The 26,320-nt window shown below is 35.9% G+C and overlaps 2 protein-coding genes across 2 annotated transcripts in view; both read left to right on the forward strand.

Moving 5' to 3' along the window:
* The first annotated feature begins 3,524 nt into the window (after nucleotides 1-3,524).
* Nucleotides 3,525-26,320, forward strand: part of LOC147762101 (uncharacterized) — a 214,773-nt gene continuing 191,977 nt past the window's right edge. The window contains exon 1 of the mRNA XM_087012330.1: nucleotides 3,525-3,717. The gene's annotated coding sequence lies outside the window, so the exon portion shown is untranslated. The remainder of the gene's footprint in view (nucleotides 3,718-26,320) is intronic.
* LOC147762102 (uncharacterized) lies at nucleotides 6,667-18,931 on the forward strand. Its single transcript, XM_087012318.1, has 3 exons — nucleotides 6,667-7,790; nucleotides 8,320-8,552; nucleotides 9,022-18,931. The coding sequence occupies exon 3, from the start codon at nucleotides 12,047-12,049 to the stop codon at nucleotides 12,944-12,946; it is 900 nt and encodes a 299-aa protein (XP_086868444.1). The 5' UTR covers nucleotides 6,667-7,790; nucleotides 8,320-8,552; nucleotides 9,022-12,046; the 3' UTR covers nucleotides 12,947-18,931.

Here is a 26,320-nt window from a genome sequence, read left to right on the forward strand (position 1 = left end):
TTACCTATCTCCCCTATGAATCCTTACATGGCATATCCTATCCGTGAACTTTTGATCTACTTTAGTTTTCACACTCCTACACACGCTGAGTTTGTATGGTATCAGTAGAAATGGGGCGTATTGGTGGGACGTGGGGGGGGGGGGGGGAGAATGCTAATGTGACTTTTCATGTTCAAGAAGATATGGTATTTCTATTTTGATAATGCTACATGTATAACATATTTGGGTTAATGAACAATATTACATCTGTTGTTTTATACGTATTTTTATGTAAAATAAAACATTTTATTTTAAAAGATACTGAATTGAGAGCGTTGGCAACGGGGAAGAGCAGTTTTGTATCCAAACCCACAGTTGTTGATTATGCTGGTCTGCACATTCCGCGCTTTATTATAATTTTGTTCTGATTCGTTTATTTTATGATGATTTACTTAGGACAAATAGTGAACCGATGTACAACTTCGATGATTGAATTTGGCTCTCCCCCTCTTCGACGATGAGCCTGTGCGTGTGTGTGTGTGTGTGCGCGCGCGCGTGTGTGTTTAGTGTATGTGTAGAGGAGAGTGTATGTCGTTTTCACGTAGTCCTGCCATACATTGACAAGGTACCGACATTATTTTTAAAAATTAATTGTAGCTTAACTCGTACGTCAAGGGTGTGTATATTCTATTTTCATTTCCATTTGCTTGAAGCTGTATTTGTTGTTCAGGTTCCATTTTTAATTTAAAATTATTTTGCCTTTGTTCTTTTCATTAATTTTTCTTGTATTATTCTGAAAAGTTATTTTTTTTATTTTTAGGTAATAATTACTTAATGTTATAGATAGAGTGATCCAGATTTGTTCTTGATTCTATAAATTAGTGACAATACCACCAACAAGAATGCCTTAATTAAATCCGTTCTCTAGCGCGTGGTTTCCTACGTAAGGACTCCTATTTATGGTTTTGATGTGCACTGTTTGAACTTTGTCACTTCGGACTGCGATGGAAGTATGATGGTGATGAAGACGCACGTGCCGAGATTTAACGTTAATGCGAAATGATAATAGATAAAAGAATATCCAGCTTTAATTTCAGTTTATTTTCCGTGAAAGTTGTCTGATATCTTATTGATTCATGTGCCGATATATGTTTGCAATATCTACTTTATGTAGTAGTGGTAGCAGCAACAGTTCACAATTCACTGCCAGAGACTTTTTGCTTGCCTTGCTTGTATCTTTATTAAAAAGTACAAGCTTAAAGCGCAGATAATTGGTAGCTATGTAAAGTAATAGAACTAATAGTAATTAAAAGTGAAAACAATAGAAAAAAGCTGTCTTACGCCCTTAAAACTCGCATCAAGAACCACCACAGTACAAACAGTCACCATTTTGAGAGGACACATACGCGACACAAGACAAAGACGGATTGTCGAGAAGTTCAAAAAAATATTAGACACTTCAAAAAAGGACTTTATAGAGACAATGAATATCTCAACGAATATTAGTCTTGTTTTATTATTACGTAATCTTCAAGACGTTAACCTAAATATCACGCACTTCTAACTTCGTGTCCCTTTTCCATGCATCATACGCCGCTTATACCAGTAGTTTGCTTGTTTATACTCTTGTTTTGGTACCTGAAGAAGGTTCACAAGCCAAAAGCTCGGGCATTTTTTCCATCTTTCAGAGTTAATCTTTACAGATGCGTTTTCAATATATTTTTTCGTAAAGATACGGAAGATGCTGTCGAATGAAAAATATGTAGTTTCATTTATCAGTCATAACAGTTAATTATCATAAAAGAGGTTTGTTATTTGATTCTGGTCCGAGGATCAACTGATTGTGAATTCGGCCAGAGACAACCAGAGAGAGAGAGAGAGAGAGAGAGAGAGAGAGAGAGAGAGAGAGAGAGAGAAAGAGTGCACTCTACCAGAGTCACAGATGGAGTTTTCACTAGATATTTACAGATATGTATAAAATGTAAGGATGTCTTTCATAGTTTTTTTTAAGATTCCTGTTTATTATTTGAGCGCACAGGACGATCGCTTTTGCTACGTTTTGTAAAAGCAGTATTGACGACAGCTATCATCAGAGTCTTCTAAAGGGGGTCCAACTCCCAACACGGTCGGAGGTGCGTTGTGTAGATGAATAATACAATATTTTGTCTCACTCGCTCTTTCTTTGGTGAGTCTTTCGATGCACACAAAAATCGTTGCATAAGTTAGCTCAGCACCTGTGTTAATCATATTTAAAACACGAAATGCACTCATTTTTAGACCTTCGTTACTGTCGCTCCCAACACCATCTCACATTTGCCTTAAAGTTTATTTTCAATAAAGTAGAAAATAAGGTACTTGTTTGGAAGCAAGTATAGGCCTAACGTCTAACTTCAGAAAATGTAGAGTATGTTTATCTTAAATAACGCAATAAATAACTTGCAGCTACTTTTAAAAGATGAAAAATCCTTCGTGGTGTATTTTTGCTCTAGATCATTAATTTTAGTTGCTTTCATGTTTTGAAATATTTTAGAAATTAATTAAATCTTCATTTTAGTTAAGACAAGGACTGAAGGCCCCGTTGGGTATTTTCCTTACCCGTAACAGCCACTCATCATTCCCCGAGATGTGAAGCACCCCATTCCTGTGAATCGTGAATTGCGGGTTTCTACATGTAGGCCTATCTCTCGTCCATAGTGGAACGAAGTCATTATACTCGATGATAGTTATTTTCAGCTCGCCACACTAGCATTTTCAATGAGATACGAATTAAGTTTTTAATTAATTTGTGTGATTTGTAATTAGATGATTTTATTTCCTGTGGCCGTGAACTGTGATCACTACCCCCCCCCCCCTTCCCAGCGGGCCCTCATGATTAGCTGGACTATATGTTAATAGGGCACAGTCAAATGTTTTACACGAAACACGACAAAACTGCATTTTCCTAGAAAGCCATTTGCAAAACCTTCGTTCCCTTACTAAAAAAGTCCTATAGGATCCTATAAGATCCTACAGGATTCTATAGAAAATTTGCCCAATTTCCTATAGGATCCTATAGGATCTTATAGGATCCTATAAGACTTTTTCGTTAGGGTAATTACTACAGGCATTGAGATTTAGACCTTTTGAAAAAAAAATTAACGCGCATCTAACATATAGGCCTACTAGCACAGTCTATAAAGGTAAAGTACAGGTACTATTAACTTTGCAGGATATTTAGGCAAAAATTGACTTTAGGATATTTTCAAGTATGTTAATTATACTTTTAATGGTAATCACTCAAATGTGAATGTCCTTAAATGCTCCATTAGCTCAAATGTAGCAAATTGTGTTAGCAGTGCTGAGATCCAGCAAATGTTGAAGCAAAAGGAAATGCATAATAATAACAATAAAAAAATTAAAATAACCTTTTTGTAATAATATATTCTCAATCACTAATCAAAAATATCATATCTAAACGAAAAACCAAAACTGAGTAAAAGCGGAGTAAAACTGCGGCCCGCTTCATGTGACCGGATGTGCTGAGATGTGACCCAGTATTCACTGCGGGTTTTATTTGACCTACATTAGTCGGGCTTAGTTCGGCGGAGCGGGAACGTTTTACACGTTGTGAAATAACGTTATAACAAGGACAATATAGATTTATGAGTTACCACAAAAGTTTGATCTGAAGCAGTATGACATTCTGCGATTTCTGACATCCTTTTGAAAGCATGCAAAGACATTCTTGATGACAGAAGGGTGAGTATTTTGTTGTAGTGATCTGGTACCGGAAGTCTTGGGATTGAAAGCGACAGTTGGGCGGGGTTTTTGACAGAGAGAGAGAGAGAGAGAGAGTGAGAGAGAGCTGCAGATACAAGAGCTAGAGGATAGATAAAGGGAGTGTTATAAGTGTTATTCAGAAGATCTGGTTTTCTGGAAATGTCTGAGGTAAAACGTAAAAAGTTCTAGCAGAGTTAGGGAGCAATAGGGTTTCTATATGTTGTCCTAAAAATTATTTGTGTGGGGATTTTTGCAGTGTTCACTTCGTCCTATCAGGTATCTTTATAACTCTCTATTTAGCCATAGCCCTCCAACTGGAGTGAAGTAATGGCTTTGCATGTTAGGAATTCATACATACCCCAGTATGTAGCCAAGTATAACATCACATTATTACAATGTTACATCTGGACTGCACCATTCCTGCATTGAATATAGTGTTGTGACACATTTTGAGACATGTCGGTCTGCTTAAGATGCAAAGTCACAAAAATGTCCCTCTAAATTTAGCTTAAATTGGCAAAACATCATATTGCAATTTGTGCATATTAGCAATTTTTTGAAAGTACAAATTTCTGTGAATATGAGGAAGCTGCCAGGTTTGACTTTGCCCAGGACCACTGCCAGTTTAGACATGCAAACAAAAATCCCTTTTTGCCGGGAAAAGGTTCCCTCTGGGTAAATTTTCATTTAGGTACACAATGGTTTCATGGTAAAAGGTCCACTTGTTTTAGGAAAAAAAAAAACCTTTTGAAATAGCTGGCTACAGGCCTGTTGAATGTTTATAATGAGTGTTTCTCTTTTTTGTTTTTTCAGCTCAGGCAAACAGTTTGACAGAGTGGTCAAATCTGAAAATGCAGTGATTCTCAATGAGATAGCAGAGAAAACCCTCACTGACCCAACACTAATCAAACTTGGAGGGAGAATACACTCATTATACGTGACTATGTTTTAGTTAAACAGAACAAAAGAAACAAACTCTCAACACCATAAAAACCTATTTTCTATATGGTCATGGAAATACATGGTTCTCAAGTTAGTGCCAGAAGAGTTACAGACAGAAGAACAATCTGAAGAGACGCAAGTCAATTCAAACTGTGTAACAATGTCATAAACACAACAGATGATGTAATGAAAATTCCAGCAGACTTGTATTTGAAAGAAAACACAAATGAGATGAGAAGACAAGATGATGCATGTGAATTGCAACTTAGTGATATATTACAGTGAAAAGTGACATTGCAGCAACAGACACACACAATATTCCAAACTCAGTGATTGCGAAAGAGATTGAACACTTACCAGACATGTGGGCTGGAGCAAATTAAATTTTGTCAGCCCACACCTTTTTTTACCGGCCCACAACAAAATAATTAAGCTGTTTATTTTCACTTCATTTTTGATAAATATTATTGTCTGGCATTTTAAATCGCTGCTTTTTAATTTTCAGGCCAGATGTAGTAGGATATTTAAAGGTTTAAGTTTAAACGTCTTTCATTTTGGTTGCTTTCTGGCATTTAAGTTTTATCCTTTTTATATCTGGGTTGCTTATCTTAATTTCTAATCTTTTAACACAAGATCATGTATCCTTTGTAAATTTTATTCCAATATTTGACTAAAATTAAAATATAAGTCATAGTGAAGTGGAGCTTCCAACTTATCTAACTTTTTTTAGATTTTCACTCTTGGAAAAATGCTTGTCTGTTTGTTAGCAGGGATTGTCCTGGGTCAAAATCTGGTCGGGCCATTTTGGACCACTTGGCCATTTTTTTAAAATGTCTGCCGTGAATTATTTAAAGAAAATTCATTGTATTTCAATATTTTTTACATGATTAAATTCAATGAAAAAAGGCTTGATGCTACTACTCTGAAGTCCTAAATAATTGTAGTGTGTGGAAAAATCTTCCAAAATAAACATACTGTCCGAAAAATTGTACAGTATTTAATGAAAAAATCTTCAGAATTGATAGTTGCACTATGCCAAATAATTGCACTACATGGAAAAGGTAGACAAATTCCATTTTTATTGTAAAATAAAGCTATTGCTCTCATAGCAGGCCCGTAGCCAGCAATTTTAAAAGGGGGAGGGTCTTTTTCCATAAAAACGCCGTGTACGTAGATCAAATTTTACCAAGAGTGGACCTTTTGTCAGCATAAGAGGCGGTTCTTTCGAAACCCCTGAACCATCCCTGGGTACGGGCCAGAGTCTGAAAAGAATCTTTATTCAATATCTAAGCTAGTTCGTTTAGATGAATATAGGCCTAATGGACAGTTTTGCACCCTGACTGTGCCATTGCGGATTTTCCGCATTGAAAATGATGTTGTCCCTCATTTTGACATATAGCACCGCTAAAGGTGCAATATTACTTAAATATCCGTTAAAATTAGTTAAGAGCACCCATCTAAAAAGCAAATGAATATTTCTCCTTTTCACTTATCGTTTACTCAACATGCAGTCCGACGGAAGCCATACTTGTTTACCCAGCACGTGTAGTTAGGTGTTCTCAGAGGTCCGCGCGTGGCCAGTCGTAAGCAGTTTGAGCGACCTGTTTTCAGAGTCTTGAGCAGTACGATTTTCATTGACCTGTAGTTGTTTCAGTTTCGATACATTTTTTGTGAAACGGGTCACATGTCAGCCCTCACACCATCGCTACGCACACTTCGAGCGACATTAAATGTACATAGACCTTTATTACAAAAATAGTGTTTGCTATTTGTACGCACCAGTATGGCGCAAGTTAAAGTTTTACTTGCGCACAGTGCGTACTTAGAGCTCTACGATAAGTTCAAATATGAGGCGAGGTGTCTGTTAAAGAAACCGACTTTAGTCCGTCGGACATGTGGGCCGATGAGTTAAAAGGGTTTTCCAGCCCACAGAGTTTTTGCCGGCATATGGCCGTGGTCCGACGGCTTTCGCAATCACTGCAAACTTAGATGATATTGCATTAAATACAGAGAATTCAGTTGATGAGAAGATGACACAGCAAGAGAAAAACAGTGATCATATTGAAGAACCAATTTACACCAGACCAAAGAGAACAATTAGACAACCAGGTTACTTAAAAAATTATGTATTGAAGAGACAGTTCAATCAGTTATATGTAATCAGGATGAAGGGGGATCGTTGTCCTGAAAAAGAGTAACCTGAGATAATTGATATTTAATCAGGATGAAGGGGAAAGCTGTCCTGAAAAAAAGTAATCTGAGATAATTGATATTTAATCAGGATGAAGGCAGATCGCTGTCCTGAAAAAAGTCACAATCTGAGATGATTTATATTTAATCAGGATGAAGGCTGATCGCTGTCCTAAAAAAAGTAATCTGCGATAATTTATATTTAATCAGGATGAAGGCAGATCGCCATCCTGAAAAAAGTAATCTGAGATGATTTATATTTAATCAGGATGAAGGCGGATCGCTGTCCTAAAAAAAATAATCTGAGATGATTTATATTTAATCAGGATGAAGGCGGATCGCTGTCCTAAAAAAAGTAATTATATTTAATCAGGATGAAGGAGGATCGCCGTCCTGAAAAAAGTAATCTGAGATGATTTATATTTAATCAGGATGAAGGCGGATCGCTGTCCTAAAAAAAGTAATCTGAGATAATTTATATTTACTCAGGATGAAGGTGGATCGCTGTCCTGAAAAAAGTAATCTGAGATAATTTATATTTAATCAGGATGAAGGCGGATCGCTGTCCTGAAAAGCTTGAGCATATAGCACTCAAGATGTGACTTTATACAATATGAAAACTGAAAATTCTTCAGGATTCAGAATATTCAAGGATAATGATTTTTAAGTTAATATGTTGTAGAAAAAAAATTAAGGTTGGGAGGAGTGTTATATCCAATACATGGCTGCCGATTAGGCGCGTCTTGACTGGGGCCACCACCTGGTGGATGACGTGGTAGTGGAAACAAGTGTGAAAGAAGCACATGGTAAGTGAGACCCACAGCACCTGGTCATAACAGACGATATGTATTCAACCCAAGGTGGAGCAGTGGTCATTACCCACGGTCACCCATTACCATGCCAAAAACACCTTCTTGCAGGTAGTGCACAAAATTATTGCTTGGTTTTGTTTTACTAGTTGTGTTACAATAGATATTTTGTCTTCTATCCTTCCCATGTAGATCAACAAACCAGTTATCATATTTTGTGTTTTCTTTAAATTTAAATAAATTTTTCACTTCTCTCATGTTACTCCTCACAAAATGTACTTCTACATGGCACAGTCAACTGATATACTTATCCCAGATTATTACAGCCATTGTTTATAGGCAATTTGTGTGCAAATTTCTCAAAAATCCCAGAAGATTAAGCAGAGTTCTGTTTATTTAACTTTGTTCAGTTTAAGAATGTGACAGTTGTACCAGTCACAATTGTGCCCAGCAGCCTCCAAAAGACATTTTAAACTTATCTCTGTTCAGTCACCATAACTGTGATGTCTGTCATATTAGGTGGACATTTGGTATATTGTAGGTTAATTAATCTTCTGGCTCTTGTGGACTGTCATGGTTCTGTCTTTTTATTAAGATAATATATGTTACTTCATTAATATAATCTTCTCTCTTTTTCCAGCCCCAGTCTCTATACAGCATGGTTTCTTCTAGGTGAACTGACTTTACCTGGCTGAACATGGGGGACATGTATTTTATAAGAAGCAGACATAAAAAGACAGCAACAGGAACATCGTCATCTCACCCAGTTGTGCAAGACACGGGATGTGGCAAGTTTTAGGATGAATGAACAGCCAGAGACCGGACAACCATTGTAAACAGATAACTGGACCTCTTGGAAATAGTAGACAAAATGTATGGCTGTTTTTTTTTTTTTTTTTTTTTTTTATACAAGTAAGGATTGATAGGTAATTCGTTTCCCCTCTTTCCTTTGTGTAGAGACACAAAATTGTAACTTTTTTTTTGGGGATTATTGCATGGATTATTATGAATAAAATTAATGTTTCACTGCTTTGACTGTAATATAAATTTAAATTTTATGGTCATTAATTGTTTTTATTAATCACACCTGTCATTTGTTAAGAATTTGAACCAATTCATCTTGTACATACAAAACACAAAATAAACACATTTTAATTTGATCATCATCACATTCAGAAATAAATATCAAGTATGATGCAAGAATGAATTTATGCATTTTACAAAAGCATCCTATATATGAATAGTGTATCATTAAATGGTTCCTAATAATAGTTTGGACTATAATGAAGAGATGATCCAGTTGCACTACAAACTGTTACACTCATTTCATCTATATTTTTAGCACTTCTGGAATTCTATAAAGAGCTGCGGGCAGACCAAGAGGTCAATTTTATCCTGAGTGAGAGAGAGTGCTGCCAGAACCACCCAGAACAAGACTTCCAAACACGGCAGATCCTGTGGAGCCAGTTATATGGAACAGTACAATTACACAACAAATGTGGGTTCCAGGTAACACAAAGAATCAATTTCCCCCATATGTATGGAAACTATGGAGGCAGGGTATATATAGCAAGGAGAGATTGTGTTGGACAATACTCTGTCACTGAGGACAAATAGACATAATGGATATGTTTAAAAGTGTATAGATATTTCAGCTCAGTTGTGATGTGTTATAATAATTTTCCCCACATGCATGGAAACTGTTACAGTACTAGTAGAGGTAGCATATACAGTGAGATTGTGGTAGACAATAAGTCATCACTGAAGAGAAAAAGACTTCAGTGAAAATGTTTTAATGTGAATACATATATTTCAGGTCAGATATGATGTGTTATAGATGATCTCTGTTATTGTGAGTTCATTAAGGTATAATTGCAAATTTTATCACATATTTATTATATACAGACACTTTCAGTCTGTCTTTATTCTGATCACTGTGTCTGTCCAGTGTCATTGCCATAGTCAGCACTTAGTGACACATCTGTTGTTTACCCTAAAACTGATAAACTGTATTTTTGTTTTGAATTCCTCTAGAAACTCTGCATGATTTGATTATTTTATGATATTGTTTTGTTATCTTTAGTAGTTTGAGTATGATGCTACAGTATTTCCTGAGTATATCAAATTAAAGCAGCAATGTAGATTTTATATATGATATTTTATTTACTGAATATTGTCATTTTGTGAATTTATGAAATTATTATAAGTTCATTGTTAAATGATTTGTCAGGTGCATGACAGCAGTCAGAAGGTTCATTGGTCTGATAGTTTGATGATGCCAAGATCCAGTGGTTCAAAAGGTTCAATAGTCAGAAGGTTCATTGGTCTGATAGTTTGATGATGCTAATGTCCAGCTGTTCCAAAGGTTTGCTAGTCAGAAGGTTCACTTGTCTGAGGTTTCATGGTTCATAGGTTGTAAAGTCCCAAAGTATGAATGGTACATAGTGTAATATAGCAATGATAATATTTGTGGAGGGTGTTTATGTTTTACTGACTGTTCATGATTCCGTAATGTCCCAGATTTGGACAGGTGCTACTTTATCTGTGATTTTCATTGTTTCTTGAACACAAATATTTGATTTATGGTCAGTCTGCACATTCAATCCAGTCCTGGTTTCTGTCGTACATGCATACCTTTTCCTCATTAACTCAGCCATTTAAGCTAATTGCAATGATCGCATTTAGCAAGAATCTCTCCCAACTAGTACAATGTATCTATCTGACAGATTACAGCTCTATAGAATACCACCCTAAGAGCAGTTGCAACACTGCCAATGTGACTGCTGTAGATTCTCCAGGGCAGATGACTGGATCCCTTCATACTTGAGATGGAACCATTGCAGGCAGTCTTCACATTCAATCCAGTCCTGGTTTCTATCATAGACCTGCCTACAATGACAATTTTTAGACAATTTTGGTCTTGTATGGTGGCGGTTCTCTGATCTATATGGGAACATTTCCAGCCTTCTGCTTTCAAAACACTTGCTGAGATGTTCCCTCATCGCACTTTGCTCCCAAATTAAGCCCTCAGGTCTTGTTCCAAAGCACAGAACCATTGCATTAGCAATGTAAAAAGTCCACAGTCATTTCCGCCAGTTTGCTCCTGAACGTCAATATGCTCCTAAACAATTTTCTTTGGATGGTGCAAAAAGCAATGAGGCAGCAATCTTAGCAATCTTCCCCTTCAATCTGGGGCTAAGTCTGGAATTTGAACACAATTGCTAATATTGCTATTAATGTTGGAAAGAGTAAGCCAATGGGAGTTAAGATTAACTATCTGCACAAATAAAGGCATGGGGTGGATAAGATATGAACATTTTTAACAAACTCTAGGGTACAAGTGTATGATCTCCATAAAAATCTGAAGGCAACATGCACCCAAGTGTCTTCATGGCATAAAATTCACTTCACAAAATAAAGACAAAATCTGAATACAAAACTTCAAATCAAATCCATTTCACTTTTGTTAAAAAAAATGAATTATTAATTTAAGAGATCACCCATATTTTTAAAGATCTGTCCCAAACCACTTATGCTCATTATCAAGATGCCTTAATACAAACCTGATGGGTTCTCAGTCATCATTGGGTCCTCCTGGCCAGCTTGGGCCTCAACTGAAACAAACAAATTAGCATGGAATGAGTAACTAACCTTCTCTGTAAGGTGTCAAGTGAATATAAACCACATTGGTTTTAAGCTCTTTCCCTTCCAGAGTCTCCAAAGTTACATTCTACTTCTGGTCTATTCTTTTTACCCTAGAAGTAATATTATGAGAAATGTATGCAAAAAGTCACAGTACTATAGAGCTTTCATAATGCATGTTTTGACATGCTGAATTTCTAGCTACATTTTATTGCCCCCACCCCCAATATAGTACTAATATCTGTAAGTCCAAATTAAGGGATAACAATTGTTTGTATGCAATAAATATTTCACAATAAAAACATTGTAAATAGAACTTTAATAGATAACATTTTACAACCAAAACAGTGGTTATTACTATTATTCTCAAATCTGTACCTGCCATCTGAAAACATGGAGCTTCGTGATATAATTATTTAAAAAAAAAAAAAAAACATGGGCTTACTTTGAATGTCAGAATGGAGTCATTAACAGTTTAGAAACTTTATGTTTACTCTACAAAAATCTATTTTTTGGGGCAAAAGGAACAGTTGTTCTTCCTTTAAATTAAATTTTCATCAAAACTGTGTGAAATGCGACATGAAATATGCATTGAATAAGTGAACACGTGGATAATAGAGAGTTTTGGCAAGGCCTTCCGTATGACGTGTAACGTATAGATCAACACGTAATACGTTTTACGTACGCGAGAAAGCTAGCAGTGGTTTTGGCAGGTCTCACTCCGTATGCGTTTTTTTCCGCCAGGAGCCGCTAGTTCCAAAATGGCCGCGCCCTGGACATCCAAGCGGAAGTTAATTTGTGCACAAATTTTCGACTTTGACTTAGAAACTACGCTCGTTTTCGCAAATTACAAGCGACGAAGAGACTCCACATATGATCCTGATCATGGCAAGTTTGTTTTTGATGACCAAACTTCGGCAAAAATATGTTCTATGACAAGATTTCAAAAGGATGACATTGGCAGACTTCAAAATGCATTGGGCATCCCTGACGTTTTGATCTGTCCAGATAGAACTGTATCAACCGGAGTAGACGCATTGTGCATATTGTTACGTAGATTGGCATATCCAAATAGACTGTGTGACCTCGAAGAAGTATTTGGCAGATCATCTTGTGCCCTATCCCAAATATTCACTACAACTCTTGATGTTATCTATGAAAACAATGGACATATCCTACAATCTCTGCGTGACCAAGAATGGCTGACAGATGGATATGAACTATTTGCTGCAGCTATCCAAGCTAAGGGGGCTGCACTTGCTAACTGCTGGGGCTTTATAGACGGCACTGTGCGGCCTATGTGTAGGCCTCAGGAAGGGCAACAAGTGTGCTATAATGGACACAAACGGACACATGCCCTGAAATATCAGAGCATCACTGCACCAAATGGATTAATAGCAAATATGTTTGGTCCAGTTGAAGGATCGAGACATGATTCTGCCTTACTCCGCATGAGTGGTATAATACTGGAACTCTCAGAAATTCAGATAAATGGAGAACAAGGCTGCATCTATGGGGATCCAGCATATCCTTTACGACCAGAAATACAGGTTTTCCATTCAGAAATCCAACACCTGATCAACAGATGTTCAATGCCTCCATGTCAGCTGTTAGAATATCTGTAGAGTGGACATTCGGCAAAATTGTTGAAAACTTTGCCTTCCTAGACTATAAGAAAAACCATAAACTTTGTCTTCAACCTATTGGCAATCTGGTTGCAGCTCTATTAGTTAATTGCCATACCTGTTTATATGGATCAGAAACGACTGATTTTTTTTTCATATTGATCCACCAAGTTTAGAGGAATATTTGCAATATTATGATAATGAATAATAAATAAGAAAACACAGTATTCAAAATTGAAAAATTTAATATAAAATGAAACTATGTGAAAAAACTTAAAACTTTCAAATTGAAATAAACTGTATAAACAAAAATCTCTCTTCCTTATAATTAGCAAATGGCATGTTAATTACTGATCAGTAGTAGAGTTCTACAAATATTAGATGTTGCTCTTTTGATTAACAAATGCACCAATAAGGGCCTTTTGATTTTCAGACTCCTGCTTTCTGATTTCAAGTTCTTGCATTTACACTGTTCTTTTAGTTCATCAAGCTCCAGCTTTCTCGCTAAGATGCCAAGCAAGAGGTCCTCTTTTGCCTTTTTCTTTATCTTCTTTGGTTTGGGAGGTTCCACATCATCAGCTGGAATCATCATGCAATAAGATTCAAACAAGAAAGGTGGTGATGATAGAAAAATGACTTCTTTAAGATAAAAAATATATTTTTTCTATAGAAAATGATTAGGGGCCTATAAGAAAACCTCTCCCATTCATAATGACTAGTAACCAAGTCAAAATAATATCTAATTACTGTCGGAATCCTGGTTCTCGGTTTCTTGTTCTGGCCTTTAATTCATCTCATCTTTCACACCTGAAATATTGAATTAAACAACCTTAAAGGGACACAAAAGAGGATTCTGACTGTAATGAAAAGGCATGAATCGTGACTTGTTGAACTCACCTGAGGTCAATTAAAACTTTTAAAACATAAATTGACAAATAGATCACCTTAAACAATACCAAAAGACATAGTTATATTCACTGTCCCCTATTCAAATCTAAGTAGTCAGCTATTGGGACAAAGGTGCTTAAGCGCGGGTTTTGATTTTTTCGTCTTTTTTCCAAAATTGTTACAGATGTATGGCGAGTGTCAGAAATGGAAGATATAAGGTGGGCAAGTCGGGGGAAAAATGCCATTTACTTCGTTTAATATTAGTTTTGGTGGGAAAATCCTCTTTAACCCCCAATTCTAACATCCTTTTGGCATTTCAATGTCCTAATCAAAATGTAGTATCTTACCATCCAATTTTCCTTTATTAGAGAAGCACAGCAGTACTTTATCTCGAACTGCTTTTCCCTCTTTAAGTTTTTCTGTGTCAGTTTTTGCTTTCATTTTAGGATTCGTTGTCTTTCTTCTTTCAGCAATTTCAAATCCTGCCTCCTTCTCTAATTCAGTCACATCAATCAGCAGTTTCTGTAACTCTGTGTAATCTTGTTGAATGCCACTCCTATAATAACACAAAAATTATTTATTGATCAATGCATAATCATCTTACAAATTTCTTTTCTACAGAGAAAACCTATTGCCCATAACATAGGGAACAATGTGTTCATATCATAAAATAAAAGAGGAACACAGAATGAAACGTGCAAAATTATGCCAACTTAAATTTTAAAAATAATCTAAAAATAAAATTTTCTGTAAAGATGCGTAAGACATGTCAGTTGAATTTGCAAATTAAAGAAGTCCTTGATTGATATATTAAGTGGTTACTCACACTTTTTTGGATGCAAGTTCACTACTTTTCCACTTAGTAAGAATCCTGACAGTTCTTTCTTTCACAGTTCTTGCAGTGTAACGACTTGTTAACTCTAACAGACCAGTCAAAGATTCAGCTGCTTCTGTCCAGCAAGCTGGGGTTTTAAATGGGTTGTAGAAGTTTACCTCCTTCAGCAACATCTCGTCTATGTCATCAGTAAAAATTATGGATTTTTTCTTGGCTGACATACTGACTTTCCTGACTTTATTAGCTAGGCTATTATATTACGATTATCTGCAATTCAAAGAAATAAAATGATAAGGGTATAGGCCTATATATATGGATTACACGAACATGGGGCTGCTTGTGGATTCTTTTTAGATAGATGAATAATTAAGATGTTGAATGGAATGTGTTATTTACGTCAATTGATGCCGCAGATCCTGTTGTTTATGAAAAAAAAAATCAACTTAAATTGAATTTGATACTACTACGGACGACTGATTGACTGGCTGTTTTTCCAGCTGTTTTCACAGAGTATTTCTACCTACAGCGTCTAAAAGTGATTCAGTGGAATCTTAACACCCTATATATTCCTCTGCAGTATGTTAAACTTGAAAGAAATAAGCGTAAATCTATTACATTCGATACGTTTCTTACCTACGTGTAATCACCGATTCATACGTAGTGCCGTATGACTTATGACTTGTCCTTGAGAAAAACTACGCACAAAGTTATATGTCGTACGAAAGGCCTTGCCAAAACTCTCTAATGCCATGAAAGCAAACTTACAGTTGCCAGGTGTCTGAGGTAACATATGTTATATGAATACAAAAGGATTTTTAAAAAATAGGTCTGCATTTAGAAAACCTACATACCTGTTCTGTTCCACTCATATCTGTTGAGCCGTCCATCACAATACTATAAACTTTGTTCTCAATTTTTTTTGGTACTGTTTCTCATATCATCAGCAATACATTCAACAAATTTTGTGCAGGAGGTTCTATTTAGGTGAGATGTCCCCAGTTTTGTCCCTTTGGCAATATCTAAATTGCAAAGCCATCTGAAAGATAGTCAAAGGTATATTTGGTAAATTGTTTTTATCCTCACAACAAATGAGAATGAAAGTTTAAAAATAAACCATAATGAAGATCATATAAGAAAATATTCCCTTACTGCAACTACAATCACCTATTAGAGAAGAGTCTACTTACATTGTCCAGATTAGAGATTGATGGCCTAATTGAGATGTACTGATCGAGAAATTGTAATTTCTCTAGAAGCCATCTCGTTTTTTTGGAATTGCCCTTCCTTGCACTTCCACTTGGTTTTGGCTTCTTTGCTTTGGTGTAACTATTACCAAGTGACGTATCTTTGCCTTCACCCAAGAAGCTGAAAATGTAAAGAGTATAACATTTAGTTAAAAAAAGGAGGGAACTGGGTATTTTATATTTTTAGGGGCAGGTAGGCCTAAAAAGGCCTCAGTTCGAGAAAATCCTCTTTTTTTAATTAATTCATACTCTTTTATAGGCCTATCTTTTTTAATTTAAACAGTGGCATTGCTGTTGTCACAATTTAACCAGTTTGACATTAATATGCTTGAAAATTATTCATTGTTTTACATGCACGTTGAAGCCATGCCTAATGCTTTAAACGAGAGCGTGGTTGAATTTTAATTTTTTTTCAAACAACAAGAACTTGAAAAAGACATCAGACATGCTGAAGCCTTGCAGTTTCCTCACTGGTTTGTTCCAGATGAGTTGCGATCTTCTCAACAGCAAGATCACGTTTTTCTTTGTCCTTGAAGTCCGATGATCTAATATCATATAAGCAGAGATGCTCCTGCCATATGTCAATGAATTTGTCCTCTAATATGGCTTCAGACACAACCTCATTGGGGGCTGCCATTTTTCTTTGTTTCCGGCTAACGGCATATGCGCATTGTTGGCATGGCTTGAGCAATCAGCGCTTGCACCCCGCACATGCTGAGCCATTTGCCTCAAGAGACAAAAAATATCAAACGCGTGAGATGTTTTGCTCAGCCGCGCGAGAGGCAAAAATCTCACCAAAATACCCCCGCATGATGAGAAAACGGCGCAGCGCAACTGGCTCGCGCCATTTACTCACCAAGGGCTTTTATCAAGTAAAGATAGACCGACAAGCTCACATGACTCAGCGCTGCCGTACGATCCCATTGTGATCTTAAACAAAGCTGAATCATCCTTTTTGACCCATGCAAGTTTTTTGTGGAAAAGTAAAGAGGATTTGGCTTAATGAATTGAATGCTCTCCCTGTACATAAAGAATCCTCACTGCATACTTTTTCCATGTGGATCTGTCTGGGACTAGGTGGGACTTAAGGCAGTCTGCACACTCTTATCTCTTGTAAAGGGAACCCAGAACACAGATTTCCTATCCTATGATATCCACCTATGAGACACTATAGCAATGTCAGCTTCTTTTATGAACGTGAACAGGAAAAAGGTCATTTTTCTAAAATATAATTATATTTAAATCAATTTTAATTACAAGTAAAATATTTAAAAAATTTACCTAAAAGTAATAAATTTGAAAGTCAAAACCATGAGCTTCCTTGCTACTGATGTTTTCACACGAGTTCGGTCTATATAAGAAACAGCACTATTCTGTAATTTACCAACACATTTAGGGCTATGATTAGCATTTAAGGCTTTTTCTGTTTCCACCTTGCTAAACTGTGTTTAGAGAATCTGGTAATGGGTCTTTTGCATGTCTTTTAGACAAAATTAATTGGATATTTACTAGAAGGGTGTTTTCCTTCTGGTGCACAATTCTCAGACAGCTTTCTTACAACTTGTGCTATGGAGAAGGATGGTTTCCACACCATGTGTTATATAGAGAAGGATGGTTTCCACACCATGTGTTATATAGAGAAGGATGGTTTCCACACCATGTGTTATATAGAGAAGGATGGTTTCCACACCATGTGTTATATGGAGAAGGATGGTTTCTGCACCATGTGTTATATGGAGAAGGATGGTTTCCATACCATGTGTTTTAGTTTCTGTAAATAATTTTCAAAAGGAAATGCTGAAATATTATCTAGGCTCCCAATATTGTTTGCATCCAATGAGAGATGTGTCAACCCATGAACATTGTATACTGCCATTTCTTGTCCATACATTTGCATAAGCTGCTGTAAAAAAACTACAAGAAGCTCATTTGCAAAACTATTGTACTGTTTACATAACTTAGTATTCATTTAGTAATATGTGCATTGATACACATTAAGTGTTGATATAAAGTGGGGTCTAGAATTGCAGACAGTGCAACAGGCCCAGTGTATAACAGCAACTGACGAAATTCTATAGCTTTCAATAGGCAATTTCAGACAAAGGTCTCGGCATTCTGGAAAATTCAGATGGTATATTTGGTTTAAAAAAAACTAAACACCTTGATATTTCATTCAAAATGCCCCCTCCAAGTCTATATTTCAAGGGACCTTTCATCCACATAAGAAGTAAATGTTTCACCACCCCTAAACAAACAACATGCATGTATTCTAGGGGGAAACAAGAGACCATCCCAACATTCAATTTAGACAGTGGAGTGGGTCCATGGTGATTTTCTTCATCTCTGATTTCGTCAAATGATGAGTCAGTCCTAACTGGGACATTGTCTCTGGGAAGGTCATTTTCCCCCCACCCTGGTTGGGTGTATTTATCACAGCCATGATACCCAGAGAAAGACTTAATGTTTTTAATGAAGGCCGAGCAGGTGTGTCACAGAAGAATGAATGAATGAATACATGTTTACCATGAAAGGTAAATCCACTTTGTATTTGTTGGCACTCGTCAAGAAAATCCTGTAAATAATTGTATACATTATCCGGCTGAGATACCCCAGAGAATAAAGCAATGAGAAAAGGGCTTTTTGTCGTGAGGTTTACTATTTTTCCAACTATGGGCCAGAAATTCTGGTTTGTGCTCTTAAATAATGGAAGCCAATCAATAGTAAACTGCAACTGCAAGTTGAATATAAAATCATCAGGAATGTAGTCACCCTAAATTAGATTTGAAATGCTGTTTAATGCAATAAAAATATTGACCACCACAGTTTTCTATAATCTTATGTTTTTTTTTTTCAGTGTTCTTGGATCTCTAGGTAATTGTGGGTGATACTTATATATTTATACTGTATTTTATTTTTAGATAGAGAGAGGGGCAACTTTCATTCTTGTGAAAAATTAAATCAACATTGACTAAATGTCAGTTCAATGTTTGCAGCTCACTAGTCAATAACAAAAAAGAATGACATCACCCAATGTTGGCCTTACATCAGCTTAAGGTAAAAAAAATTAACAAAATGCCAATGCCGACCAAACGCCAATGGTGCTAATGTTGGCCCAATGTCATCTTGCTATGACTGGAATGCCGTGGTCATTAGATGACAACATGGAATGACAGATGTTGTCTATGAAAACAAACAACATAACCGCTAACCCTACCACTGTGACAGTGAATTTCTAAAGAAATTTGGTGGAAATGTGGTATTGGAATCCAAACAGAAAAGGGGGGGGGGAGCGTTACACTGCCCCCAACCTTTTAAATTTGATTCTCCTGAATCAATTAAGTAAGACTTCTTTGTAAGTTTAACAAGACTTTATTGACCTTTTTGTTTTTCACTTCTTTAAGTCATCAAACTGTTCATCTTTCTTTATATTGTTTTTCTTTTTCTATTAAAAGTTCCTAACAATATCTCTTCTCCCATTTGGGTAGCGGACTTCTCTCTCATGCAGTCACTTGACCCTTTGGAATAAGGCTACCATATCCAGCTCCCCATCTTCCTCCTTTACTTTTCTTTGGCTCACTTTGCTCGGTGGTTTCTCTTCCTCTTCCTCCAATGAACTTGGGTGTTCGTCTCGTTCAGGGGGTGGTCTTACTTTCAAATTTCTTCCAGTTGACCTGGGGCTGGGGTAAGGGGATGGGGTGAGGGTCGCCTCCTCCCTAGGCGTTATGTTGGGGGTCCTTCAAGATGTCTAGGACTGCTGGGCTCTTCTCCTCCGTCCTCGGAGCATGCTTGCATTTATAATGCTCTGCCAACACACGGTTTTCTACAAATTTTAAACTGCAGTGACAATTTAAGTAGTTCCTCTCGTGCCGCTTTCGGTTGCTTCTATCTGTAAGAGAAAGTATGAGTAGGTTACTGGAAAGCTGACCCAGCAAATCTGCTGTAAGGGGGGGGGGGGGGGGGGGTATTAGAAACAAACAACAGAATATGGTAAATCCGGATTACATGAAGTTGCATGACTCAGGTAAGTATCTTAGTCGAGACTCTACAAGTGTCAATTGGACCCATGGTTTCTGGAGTTAGTGACAAAACTTTAAATTATCATAGTGCACAACTTCGGGTTTATGCTTGTGGCTAAGCTTTATCGGGTATACTAGGTATGAAATTTGATCTACCACCCATATGGTCCAGTCCATTTTGGCTGTAGTTTTGGATTCTCACCCTTCTTTTTGTTGAACACGAAGTACCATATTTTTTTTTCCTACTTTGTATACTTGCCAATGTACTCAAGAATCATAGTTACTCTTCTGTACAACAGCAATCTTCTTGAGCTTCTCTCTCACTCATTTCCAGACACTACTCAAGTTTTCACGCAATTGCAAAGCGTTATCGGTTTGTAAAGCAGGTGAACCCAGAGGTTCCTCAATCATTGCATGTAGCAGTAAATCAATTTCTTGACCTAACACCATTAGATTTGAGGTTTTGCCAGTGCTGTTGTGTCATGAGCTGCAGTAAGCCATAAAGAATAAGGAGATCTAAAACCCAAGGGGGGTATCATTACAATATCATCTCCCTATCTTTATTTCGGGAAAATACTTGTTCCTGACATAATGTCCTGAAATCTTTTGTTGGAACTTGGAGAGGATTTGTCCCAATGCTGTCAAGGTTTGTGTACCAGGCTCCAACCATTTCTTTTTCTTCCCTGAGATAAGGAGATAGGGTCCATGTTCCTGTAGCCATCCACAGACATCCACTGGTGTTCATTCTGAACATGGTGCATGCCCCCCCCCCCCCCCCCCCCCCCCCCATTTTGAGTAAAAAATTGAAAAACAACAACATAATTTATTTATTTATTTATTTATTTATTTTTTGCATGTATTTTGGTGACTGTCTTACCATAAATACCAAACCATGTTTTTGTTTTAAATCAAATTTGCAGAGGCTTTGTTTAGTAAAAAAAAGGCTGCTTGAATAAAAAATTAGCAGGATTTGATTATTTTTACCAATACTTAATGTACAGTTTTATAAGTATTGAAAGAAGCTATTATATAACTAATGGTAAAACTGGTGAAGTTGAAAAACCATAGGCCTTGGACCATATTTGTATATATTTGGTGCAGAAAAAATCTATTAAACTCTGTTGTTGCAACATGTTTTGTGTCTGTATATTTTGTCAGCTTTGCTGTCTAGTCTTATGTTAGTGCTCATCTTATGGTTTGCCCAAAGATAATTAAGTATAAAAGATGTCTGCAGCAATTTTGTATTAGAAATATGCAGAGAATTGTTTTAATATTATTTCTTTAAAATAAAAATTTTAGCATTGCCAACTTTTTTGCAATAAGTATATTGAAGCTTTTATACTAATATGTACAGTACACTACTGTTGTGATCTCATTGTAATCTTTATAAAAGATGATTTATAATTATTGTTTTTGTGGGGGCGTCTCGATAGTCCTAAGGTTCATTGGTCCGAAGGTTCATTGGTCCGAAAAGTGGTAACATTTTCATCGATTTTTCGTTCAAGGGTTCATTGGTCCGAAGGTTCTATAGTGAATATTTGGACCAATGAACCTTCGGACTATTGCTACGGCCCCGTTTTTGTTGCTTACTTTGTAATATTGTAACTTTTGTTAATTATTTTAATGAAATCGATCAAAAGACAAGGCATTTTCTTATCTTAAATATCCAAAGTTATTTATTGGGTTAGCTTGTCTAAAGTAGTGCTAATGAACTACAGTGTAATAGTGGATAAAGCAAGTCAGTATGATGACTGAATCATCACATTGTTAATGCCTGTTATAAGTACTGGTACCTAGTAAATTCCCACCTGGTAATTCTGGAGCTGTTTGTAATCAAAGAATGTTTATTTATTTAATTAAGCTCATTAGTGCAGATTTTTATTTAAGAGAAACTGGGTTGAAGTTGTAAAGAGGCATACATAAAGAGAAGGGATAAAGAGAAATTAAATACTAAGAAAATTTCAGACTCCTGTAGCTGTTGTTATATTTTCTCTCTCATGCCTCATAGAGCATATTCAGAACAGTGAACTAACAGTTCCGCAGATCAAATATGACGACTCACTAAAAGCTTGCCACTTAATTCCTGATTAGACACTGAATAGATTCCCCACAGGGATTAGGCAACAGGTATTAGCATTTAGTGGGTGGCCATATTTGATCCAGGGATCTGTTAGTCTGCTGTTCTGAATGCGCTGATTGACAAATAATATCATACAGAACCTGGGTAGGGGGTAAAACTTATGCTTACAACAGGTATGTATACAAAACTGAGGGATACTTGATAAATAAAAATTTTCCAGTTTTTCGCCACTTGAGAGTTACATTTACACTTACTGTCATATTTAAGATATTTCATTTACACACATAACCCCAACCAGGTAATATGATGTGACTATTGTATTCATCAGTGCAGTGGAGATCATAGTTGTATATGTGTCTGTAGTCTCGTATAGAAATCACTGAACACACTGTGGACATGATATACAGTGATGAGAGAGTGAGAGAACATTTTAAAACTAGCAAACTGCAGGTCTCTTTGCAGTAAATTTCAGGCTTTTCTTTTCTTATGGAATATGTACAGAGTACACATGTACATTTACTGGGGGGAATTTTTAATGCACAAATGTAATTAAATAAAAAAGTACTGTGCATATGTTTACAAATACAGTTTTGTAAGTCTGAAAATTAAATTGAAAGTCTACAATGCAGTTTTTGTCACTATTTATCATACTTATTATATTAGGTAATTATATGATTTCATCAACTTTATTCATAACTTTCAATTTTAATGCACTTCTTGAAAATGTATTTGACCTTTGTTTTTCTGAGAATTATCATTTCAACAGCATAAATGTACCAACCAACTTTTAATTATCAATAAATATTAAAAATTATTATTTATTGTAGTTGTTTTATTTATATGACTGTGTAAGAATATTTAGGTCTAAGAACTCAGTCCCAATAAAAATAAGAGTGCATTCAGTGCTTTATCTGTCTAGGTAGATCAATTAAGGGGGACTCTTTCTGAATGTAATCAGATTAAGAGATTAGCATACCACCCCTAGCTTTGAGTAGAAAATGGAAAACAAGCATGTTATAAACAAGGCAGCAAAGCTGTCAAATGTACAGACAAAAAACAGAAAATAATGATGCAAAATAGGTCATTTTGCCAATTTTGATGCAATAATAAATAATGCTTATAATAGCACTGTTAGTCAACACTGAATTTTAATCATGCACAACAGGTAACATGGTCAATAACAGGAGCTGACCCAGAGATATTTTCTGACAGTATTCCAAAGTATCTTTGTTGATCCATCCTCTATTTTGATGATCTTCCAACAGAAAAAAAAAAATATCAGTCAATATAAACTTAAAAATCTGAACGTCTTCCGGAAGCTGACCCAGAAGATGGTCTCAATCCATCCCTTCAATAAGATTACAGTATCAGGACCATGAGAGACCAAAGTCACATGATGAAAGTCTCAATATTTGAAAAATGATGACAGTGCATAAAATAATATTACATAAATTGAAAACATAAATTGAAAACATAAATAACATACAACTGCTTATGTGGAAATACAGAAAATGTGCAAAGCTTCAGGCGGTTAAATATCACAAATGCAAGTGTTTGAGAAAAAAGTTATTAAGGAAAATAAACAAAACTAGAAAAGCACTCCGAGAGTGCAGACCTCTGCCCAGGCAGCAATTGTTGATTATATATATATATATATATATATATATATATATATATATAAATTACCTGCATAATTTACCTCCATAATTATCACTGCTTCCTTATTATTAATCTAGCAGAGAGCTTAACCTTTGGGAGTTTACAGGGAGATATCAACAAGTGTGCTTTATGTAATCTCATTTAATGGCCTATTAATAATCAATTAGGCAAATTACTTTATAACTCACAGCTTAGCTAAGTGATACCCAAGGGAAATTTACAGACTGACCCTCTCAAAGACCCTTCAGGCCCATAAGTCACATCTTAAGAAAAGCACAAAACAATAATGCACAAAATAGGAGACTACCAATTCTGATGAAATGATACATTATGTTTAACTGCAAGGTCAACATCATATTTTAATTATGCACACCAGGTAACACCGACCAAAGTAAAAGCATAAGGCTTCAGGCCCATCAGAGTTCAAGTTTATACTTAGAAAGTGCCAGAATAAAAAAATGAAAATTTCACACAAAATTGCATAAATTCAATAATAAACGATAACCCAATTGACCTAGCTTTCTAATTTTAACTGCATGCCAATCCTAAAAATCATTCTCATAAGTTAAAAATAAAAATAATTAACAAAGTTTTCTTTTCATAATGTTTGCAGTAGCAGTGCAAAAAGATTATTGTAAATTTTGATGTAACATTGCATAATAAATTATAGAATAATTATCACCAATTTTTGATTATTGATTACAAATAGCATGGACATGTAGAAAATTTGATTACCATTCGGCTTCATGTCCATGGGAGCTCCGAGTCCCACAATGAATATGCCAAAAAGTTAATGAATATTTCAATGTATAACTTCCCGAAAAAGAAGCCAATTAGACTGCTTTTCCAACTCAGGCTGCATTTTAGTACAGTGTTTCTTTTTTAAGGTTTGACAGTCATAAGTAACACGGTTTTCCCATAATGGTCATCATGGCAGCAGCACCAAAAATTGTGTTTTCTTCTATTTTGAAGCAACATTACATAATGCTTAACAGCATATATGACCATCAATTTTTATGTACAGACACAGATGTGTCTGTACATATAGCCATCATCTGCGTCTGTCGTCGCCGTCGCCGTCGCCGTCGTCGCCGTGCACTCTTACCGATAACACGATAAGTGGAAAACTTTTTTCTTTTAGCTTGAAACTTGCAGAACTGATGAATATTCGTAATACGCAGGTCAAGTTAGAAAATCAGCATGATCGGGTCACTTATAGGGAATTTATGCTGTTTTTTCACTTTTTTCAGCATATATGCAGCACCGATAACACGATAAGTGGAAAATCATTTTACCTTTTGGCTTGAAACTTACAGAACTGATGAATATTCATAATACGCAGGTCAAGTTTGAAAATCAGCATGATCGGGTCACTTATAGGGAATTTATGCTGTTTTTTCACTTTTTTCAACATATATGCAGCACCGATAACACGATAAGTGGAAAATCATTTTACCTTTTGGCTTGAAACTTACAGAACTGATGAATATTCATAATTCGCAGGTCAAGTTTGAAAATCAGCATGATCGGGTCACTTATAGGGAATTTATGCTGTTTTTTCACTTTTTTCAGCATATATGCAGCACCGATAACACGATAAGTGGAAAACCATTTTACCTTTTGGCTTGAAACTTACAGAACTGATGAATATTCATAATACGCAGGTCAAGTTCGAAAATCAGCGTGATTGGGTCATTTTTAGTGAATTTAGGCTATTTTTTTCTCTTTTTTCAGCATATATGCAGCACCGATAACACCATAAATGGAAAACCATTTTACCTTTTGGCTTGAAACTTACAAAACTGATGAATATTCAAAATACGCAGGTCAAGTTTGAAAATCAGCATGATCGGGCCATTTTTAGGGATGTTATGCTGTTTTTTCACTTCTTTCAACATATATGCAACGCTAATAACACAATATAAGAAAAACAGATAGGCCAATTGTCATTATACTCACAGGAGTAGTCAAACTAACTAAAACGCAGGTTGAGTTCCAAAATCAGCATAATCCGGCCATTCTTTTAGAAGTTATGCTGTTTTTTCACATTTCCTCAGATTCAATTGTTAGGCATGTTAACAGTCTCATTATTGAACTAATAAGATATGTAAAAGTGTTTGTTTGACATTTCCTGCATCTTAATAACATTGTTAGTTAATTATGTAAAAATGATGGTAAACTTTTTATTGTGTATTACGTTATAAAGTGTCAAAAATGGAAATAAACAAATATCATTGCAGTTTGTCAGATTCAATCATCTACTATATTCATTATCTCAGAATGGAGGAAATTGGACATTTAACACTGTTCTATTGATATTTTTCCCATCTCATCAATTTTCTTAGTTGATCATATACAAATGGTAGAAAACTGTTTATTTTGTTTTATGTTAAAAAAGTGTTTTAAAAATGGAAGTAAATCCATTGCAGAACAGTGCTGTCTTGTTTCAGCATATATGCAGCACCGATAACACGATAAGTGGAAAACCATTTTTATGTACAGACACAGATGTGTCTGTACATATTGCCATCATCTGCGTCTGTCGCCGCCGTCGTCGCTGTCGCCGTCGCCGTCGCCGTGCACTTTTACCGATAACACGATAAGTGGAAAACCATTTTGCCTTTTGATTTGAAACTTGCAGAACTGATGAAT

Source organism: Lingula anatina, chromosome 4, assembly GCF_051362555.1.
Source record: "Lingula anatina isolate TDL-2025a chromosome 4, LinAna3.0, whole genome shotgun sequence".
NCBI classification, from domain to species: Eukaryota; Metazoa; Brachiopoda; class Lingulata; order Lingulida; family Lingulidae; genus Lingula; species Lingula anatina.